Raw genomic sequence first — 8,444 nt, 5'->3', positions numbered from 1 at the left:
GAACCGTCCTTCAAAATCTTTCTTTAGGAGAACAAGTTCAGCTGAGTTTAAATGAGTCATAATATAGTAAGAATGAGTGTGTGCTCTTCCTAACTCATTAGGATTGCGGGTGCGAGAGTAGGAGTAGGAACGTAGAAATTTCAAGTTTAAAAATATCTTAGGGTGTGGAGCGCCTCCAAAGCCATACAGCCTTACATATAATATATTAAATTATCAATTTCATAATATGCTTCCTTTGATTTAGTTATTTCAATACCAATTATTTTCTCTTCAAAAAATAACCCTTTTATAAGTTAGAGTGGACAATTTTAAGAAAATGAACTTATTTTATTTTATAAATTATGTATTAAAAAATACAATCATGTCTTTACTATGGTCCATAGTTTTTTTTTTTTTTTTTTACTGGTGTCCCAAGAATAACCCCACCCTTAGTGAGACTAATCTACTTGGGCCCGTATGCACCGTCCAACACCTTGTCACATGCGTAACAGTTAAGTAACCACATTTCTATAGAAAGAGATGTGAAGAAGACAAAAACTTAGGGAGCAAACCCAAATGCCCTGGCTATAAGAGTAGATTGGGGAAGGAAGATGAGTTATAGAAACTTAAATACATGGGTAACCCACATGCCCTGGTTATATCATTTCCAGCTCAAGGCCATGTAACACCCCTCCTGGAGTTATCACACCGCTTAGCTGAACATGGCTTCAAGATCACCTTCGTTAACACTGAGTTCAATCACAGACGTGTCATCTCGTCCTTAGGGGAAGAGAAGTACAACAAACAAAATCGGATCCATCTGATCTCAATCCCTGATGGAATGGGACCAGAGGAAGACCGAAACCAGCTTGGGATCCTCTGTGATTCTATCTTGAGATACATGCCGGATCATCTCGAGGAATTGATAGGAACGATGAATAAATCCAACGAAGATAAGGTCACGTGCATCATTGCTGATGAGAATATGGGTTGGGCAGTAAAAGTTGCTAAGAAGATGGGAATCCCCTGTGCAGTCATTTGGCCCGCTTCAGCAGCGATGAGACTAATGAACCTACACATTCCAAAGCTCATTGAGAAGGGAATTATTGATTCTAACGGTAAGAATTCTTATAGTTTTTTTTTTTTTTTCCTTTTAATTCTTTTAATAGAGAGATTCTACTTGCACACCAGGTTTTACTATCAACACACCAATCCTCGAACAATTAAAAAACATGTGCACGTATTGCAAAATTCAGGTTCTTTTACACTATTCATTTTAATTTCCAAAACATCTTTTCCAACAAGAGAGATCGTCCCTTTTATAATCTGCGATATCGTAGATAATGTTAAAAGGCAAATACCCTTAACATTTTTAACTGCGAGATCCCTGGTAATTTAATAGTGAGATCATTGATTATAAATATGATGGACTTGATGGAAATCATGTTTTTGAAATTAAACTAATAATGTACCGAAATCAGAATTTTGTCATATTCAACGTACGAAATGGTAATTTCCCTTAAATGATTATCTACATATAGTTAGGTGGGTAGATCCAAGCTCTCTTGTTTCTAAGTCTGATTTACCAAAAGAGAGCTTTTGTTAACACACCCAATTTTACTTATAAAACACCAATCTATATGATAATGGTTACTTTCAAGAGGATTGGTGTGTTAATAGAATTTTCCTTACCAAAAGTATGTGATGAGAAGTGTGAAATTCCCATTTCAGCTCACTATTTACTTTAATTCCAAGAATGGTAAATAATTATTTTTTAAATTAAGATATTTTACTTACTGTTTTATAAAGCAATTTTTAATCGTTTAGTAAAATTAAAGGTGGGAAATATTTAACTATTTTACAAAATAGAAAATTTCCCTGTTTTAAGTGTAATATTTTAATTCTGAATTAGTTTTGTATTTTCGGAACTAAAAGGAATATTGCCTTGAAATGGGTTTTTCACAACTTTTCTCTATCTTTATGAAATTTTATTTTTCAACTCTATATCTATATCTGATCATGACGTGGACATGGTTTCAAATATCATATGAGACTCATCTCAGAATTATTTAGAATGAGAGGAATTTTCAATGTGAATCATTCAGCAAGTTATCTCCTTTTGATAATCAAAATGATTCGAATGATATTCTGAAAATAAAAGCCCAAGTCTTTATAATTTAAATATTAATTATTGAAATCAAAATTTGATTCTGTGACTAAATATTTTCTAAACCGTCTTATATGATAATAATTTGTATATAAGTGTATAATGGTAAAACGAATTAAAATACTAAGTTCCAAAACCATAGAAGCTAGCGGATCACATGTAGAGTAATTGAAATAGATTATAAAGTCCATATATCAAAATATAAACTGTATACATCTTCATGTTGAGGTGATATGGTGAACACCAACCCCATGTGATGGGTCCTTATGTGCTTTGGAGGTACACATATTAGCCCAAATTTTTTAAAAGGTGTTCATGAGTCAATCTTGGGTCGGATCTTGCATGAACCACTTAAAATTCAGCCTAAAACCTAGCCGTGGTTGGAATGATATGATATCCTTTCTTTTATATCAAGAAAAGGAAAAATCATAAGGCTGCTCATTAACTCCTATTTATGATGTACAATTTTATGAAATGCAATGGAAAGTTATTGATGTAGGGTGAAGGACAATTTGCTAATTACTTTATTGATTCTCAAAAGAATATTGAACAATATTTGAGTATAAAAAACTTGGTAATTCATAAAGAATACTAAGTAATTGAAAAATAAAGAGAAAACTCTCAAAATTTACGCATAAATTTTACTAATAAAAGATTTTCCCCCATATTGGAGTTCCAACACTATATAAATAAAAGAGTCTTATTCCTAAAAAAACCTGAAAATAATCAAAATAGAAAATTTTATTTTAAAAAAGTAAAAATGACACAAGGATGAACATAGATACTACTTTCCTTAGAAGTAAGAGGGAATCAACAGTGAATGATTATGACATCTATAATTAAACTTATTCTAAAAATGAAACTTTTCTAAAATATCATAAATGTCTAAAAGGATTTAGTAAATGAAGGAATTTGACCTAAAAACGGAAAGTCCATATTTACTATGTATCTTGAAGATCTCAATGTCTATTCAAGAGTAGGTCTTCTAGGATTATTTTGAATCAGTCGCTTATCTAGATTCGTGGTCCCACTTGGACTTGTTGCACTGCATTAATTATGATTAATTTGATAGAAGATGAGTATATTTAGGAAACCTAGTAAGCACAACCCAACCCATCTTTAGTCTTTAGACCTCGGTCTGACTGCATTAATTAATTAATGGGAACAATGTGTAGAACCTAAATTAAATCTCCGTTTTGATTCTTATCTATTTCAGTTCTAGGTATAAGAATCTTGGAACCATAATTGACCATACAAATACTTGATATCAATGGGTACTTCTCGAGTACCCACTAAGATAGATAATGTATTTTTTTAATGAGAATAAATATATGAGTATCCGAACTTTTATGTATCCAAACTTTTAAGAATAAAATCATAGAAATTATTATAATATGAATGCTTTAATTGTTCTTGAAATTGTATAAAAATATGAAAAATGAATGAAAATTCACACAAAGAAAAGGTAAATATTAAAGACTTCACATTTTCTTTATATTTTAATTTTAGTTCAACTATATCTACTTCAAGATAACTTTTTGTAAGTATTTAATTAGACAACTAATTTTATTATAAATATTATAAATTTATTAGACGGGTACCCGATTCTTATTGGGTACTGAAGATAGTTACCCATAACCGGACCTGAACAATGATCAGATCCTTATTGGTAGACCAAAAATCAACTAATCAGGTTTTGGGTATATCAGATAATTTGGTACAAATTGACACCATGGGTATACATATTCCAAGACTGGTCCATCGATACCTTTAATTTTCTTAAAACTTGAATATTAGTAAACTAACTAAAATTTTTTTACTCCAATTCATTCAACTAATGTTTAATGTTCATAGAACCAGGGGCGGAGTTAGTAAGGAGCTCTTGGGGGCAATTGCCCCTATAGAATTTTGAGACAGCCTTGTATTTTCAACTAAATAATGCCTCATTTGCCTCCACTCCCTCATCTCCCTCCTTATTTGCCCCTGCCCCATCACCTCCCTCGAATATTTTCCCTCCAGCCACCTTACAATTTTTAAAAATGACATTGTCTCTTGATTGGGCTTTCTCTCATAGATTAATTGAAAAATACCTAAATTGTCTTTTCTTCAACTTCCAACAAAAAATCTTTGAATTTCTCATCAAAATTATTCATATTCAAGCTTTTCAATTGTACCGTTAATTAGAATTTTGCCCCACTACAATAAAATCTTGGCTCCACCCTTGCATGTCATTATCACACATGATTATTCATATTCAAGCTTTTCATTTGTACCATAAATTATAATTTGGCCCCACTACAATAAAATCCTAGCTCCGCCCTTGCATGTCATATGACACATGACCATTCATATTCAAGCTTTTCAATTATACCATTAATTATAATTTGGCTCCATACAATAAAATCCTGACTCTGCCCTTGCATGTCATCATCACACATGACCATTCATATTTAAAATTTTCAACTGTACCATTAATTATAATTTGGCCCTATACAATAAAATCCTAGTTCCGCCTTTCATGTCTTCATCACATATGACTATTCATATCCAAACTTTTCAATTGTATCATTAATTATAATTTGACCCCACTACAATAAAATCTTAACTCCACCCTTGATAGAACCATATTTTTTTCTCAAATAATACAAATCAATTAATACTTTGCTGACATGGACGTGTATAAAATCATGGATGCTTTTCATCAAATCTTGAAAGCATCTATGGTTCGTGCCACCTCCAATTCAGCAAAATGTGAATCTGAATACATTTTAAAGTCACTCTAGCACGACTTTTCTTCTCTACATAAGGAAAAACAATCCACGATTATGTATATGTGGAAGATGCATTCCACGTCATGGACCGCATGGCCTTATAACACTAAAAAACACGGTAAGCCAAAAAAATTAATGAAATCTAAAAGAGAACTAAACAAGACAACTTTTCACGGTTGGATTTACATTTAAAATTTGGGAATTTATAGTTAGTTAATTAGAAATATTTTACTATTAATTGAGCATGAACTCCAAATTCCTTGATTTCAGTAGGATAAAACTAATTAATTAAACTTATTGCAGGAACTCCCATAAATCACCAAATGATCCACCTATCTCCCACCATGCCTCCCATGAGCACAACCCACTTAGTATGGAGCTCCATGGGTGACCAGACGGTGCAACAAACGATATTTCGATTCGTATGGTCATACACTGAAGCAATCAAAGATGCTGATTGGTTTCTATGCAACTCATTCTACGAGATTGAACAGCCAGCTTTCCAACTGAGTCCAAACCTTGTTCCAATTGGCCCGTTACAATGCTATCCAGACCAAATTCGGGGAAGCTTTTGGCCCGAAGATTCGACTTGCCTGCATTGGCTTGATGAACAAGCTCCCTGTTCTGTCATCTATATTGCTTTTGGAAGCTTCACTGTCTTTAATCAACATCAATTCCATGAGTTGGCACTCGGGCTTGAGCTTACTGGCCAACCTTTCTTGTGGGTTGTGCGGCCAGACCTCACTGATGGTCCAGCAATAACATATCCAAATGGTTTTCAAGCAAGAGTGAGTACACGTGGAAGAATGGTGGCGTGGGCACCACAACAACAGGTCTTAGGCCATTCTTCCATTGCTTGCTTCTTGACTCATTGTGGTTGGAATTCGACTATGGAAGGGTTAAGCATGGGAGTTCCTTTCCTTTGCTGGCCTTACTTTGCTGACCAATTCTATAACCAAAGTTACATTTCTGATGTTTGGAAGGTTGGATTGAAGTTGAACCATGAAGAGAATGGAATTATTTCAAAGGAAGAAATTAATAAGAAGGTTAAAGATTTGCTTTCTGATGAGAAGATAAGAGCAAGAGCTTTGGAGATGAAGGAAATGGCAATGAAGAATGTAAGTAAAGGTGGGTCTTCTACGAAGAATTTAAACAATTTCATTGAAGTTGTGAAGGGAAAGTGTTAGATATTTCATCCAATAAGAGGGAAGGAGATGACCAAGATTAGACCATCTGGGGAAGTAGAAAATTTGTATCCGTAAAATAAAGCAACTATTAAAAATTTAAGTTATCATTACTGTTGTGGGTAAGGCTAATCTTAAGAAATAAAAACCTTGTTAGAATTTTTTACGGCCGGCAATGGATTGGATCAAACCCGAAATTTGATTTGCTTCAATCCGATAACTTTGGATCTGAATCAATGTTTAGGATTTCAATAAGGATCCAATCTGATAAGGTTTTGATCCAATATCTTGTTGGATTGGATCTTAATATTGTGATCTAATAAAATCAGATCCAAAAAGGGTTAGATCCAATACTTATCGGATGAGTCCTGGTTCCAATACCTATGGGAATGGTACCAAATCGACCCCAATCTGATCCGTACCAATTCATTGACTACCTAGATTTTTTTCATAGTAGGAACATTGTTTTTTTTTTTTTTTTTTGAGTGTCATTGCCTAAAATATCCAAGGTTAAATGTACTAAGGAAATCATCTCCTCTTTATATGTCTCTCTCATGCATCTCTACCACACGCGTATCTTTCATTCCTCTCCCAAAATCCCAGATTTCTCTTCCTCAAAAATCCATCCTCTCCCAAAGCCCTAGATCTTTATCTCGTTAACTTGTTTCTTTACAGTAACCTCCTCAAATATAGTTGGCAGATCATTTATTATATTAAAGAGGCATTTTCTGCATCAGAAATACTCAGATAAAACAACAAAAGAACCCACTATTCTCCAAACAAAAAGTTCTACAATAAAGAAACATGTCCAATTTACTATATTTCAGATAACATATAAAATAATCAAATGAGCCCTGTAGAATCAAAAGACCCAAGCTGCATTTTCTACCATATGATTAACATATGAACATTGTCTTTACAGATTTCGAGAAAGCATATAAAAAGTTGTTAGCAAGTTAGTTGATTTAGGGTTTTATTTAATTTGATAATTATCCTCTACTTAATTTTTTATTAGACAAGAACGGAAAAGGGGTCACAATGTGAAAAAAACCCAAATTTGACGGATCAAGAGGTCGAATTGACGTTGAATTTTTCATTGTCAAATTTTTTTTTTTTTTACGAGTCAAAATTATCAAATTAATGAAGGATAGGAGAAATTCGACAGCTCTAAGCCGTCAAATCTAGGAACATAAAGAATTTCAACGGTCCTAAACCATCAAAATTTAGTTTCTAAAATTCGTGAATTTTGGTCCATCAATATTTTCTATCGAATTTTCCAGTTTTCACATAGTGAATTACATTGAGAAAGTGAATAACAGAGGACTTTGTGCCATTGTTCAAGCTGAATCCCTTTGGTACAAACTTCTTGGAGGTCTTGTTGGTAAGAGGTACGTGTTGTTGTTCTAGATATTTAATTAGATAATTTTTTATGATTATTATGCATTTGTTTAATTATTGTTGTTGTTGTTGATAATTTATTGGTAATTTGTAGTATTATTGTTTTTGTTGCTATTTGTTATCATATTATCGTTTGTTTGGTTTCTAGATCTGTAATTTGACGATGAATATTTATTCGTTTGATCCTTATCGTTGTTGAGAACTTCTTAGTAATCACAAATGAATTCTAGAAATTATTTAATAATTAATTAAATATAAGCTTTTTATTGATGAGTGCAAGGTCGGAGCCAATGTGGGTCGAGATGGGGCAGTTGTCCCCCTCAACTTTTTGGTTAATTTAGATATACCCTTAGGCTTATGAGAATTTTTGAGATACCCTCTTATTTCTAACATTGGTGCCCCCCTCTCAATTTTATTAGACACCCCTCTATGATGAATATTTTAGCTACCTTTTGTATTCCAAATGATGATATGCCCCATTTTTTACAGTGTTGCCCCCCTCTCCCCCAATTTTAGACACCCCTCTTCATTGGATAATATTTGAAACAAACCCTTATTTTTTTAAAATTGATTACATACCCCCCTTTGACCCATAGTAGCAAAGGATTGGATTCACTAATCATTTGGTGGGACTTCAACTCGGTTAATTTGAATAAATTCGTTAAAAAAAGGAAAATATTTCAAGAAATATTCAAAATGATGTTTTTGTGTTTCTTACCGTGTGCACTGAAAATTTGTGAAAGTCCTCACAAAATTTACAAATTAAAGTAAAATCCTTAGAAGTCACACATGGATTCACACACCCAAATTGGGCTTCACTAACATACAAATTAACCTTCTAAAAATGCAATAGAAATTTACCTCCACTAATTTAAATAAAATAAAAAATAAAAAAATGCAATATTGCTTACCGTTGGCATAAATTACTCCCTCTTCAACGAGCTT

General features: G+C 33.0%; 1 protein-coding gene across 1 annotated transcript; it reads left to right on the top strand.

Moving 5' to 3' along the window:
• Positions 1-542: 542 nt before the first annotated feature.
• LOC147405896 (UDP-glycosyltransferase 83A1-like) lies at positions 543-6,214 on the top strand. Its single transcript, XM_086433778.1, has 2 exons — positions 543-1,097; positions 5,221-6,214. The coding sequence occupies exons 1-2, from the start codon at positions 614-616 to the stop codon at positions 6,102-6,104; spliced, it is 1,368 nt and encodes a 455-aa protein (XP_086289904.1). The 5' UTR covers positions 543-613; the 3' UTR covers positions 6,105-6,214.
• Positions 6,215-8,444: the final 2,230 nt, after the last annotated feature.

Source organism: Akebia trifoliata, chromosome 3 (genome assembly GCF_017979445.1).
Source record: "Akebia trifoliata isolate Shusen 1 chromosome 3, ASM1797944v1, whole genome shotgun sequence".
Classification (NCBI taxonomy): domain Eukaryota; kingdom Viridiplantae; phylum Streptophyta; class Magnoliopsida; order Ranunculales; family Lardizabalaceae; genus Akebia; species Akebia trifoliata.
This window is presented reverse-complemented; position numbering and strand designations above follow the sequence as displayed.

Coding starts and splice junctions, on each gene's coding strand:
- LOC147405896 (XM_086433778.1), top strand. CDS start 614: ATGGGTAACCCACATGCCCTGGTTATATCATTTCCAGCTCAAGGCCAT. Junction 1,098..5,220: donor GGGAATTATTGATTCTAACG/GTAAGAATTCTT, acceptor AACTTATTGCAG/GAACTCCCATAAATCACCAA.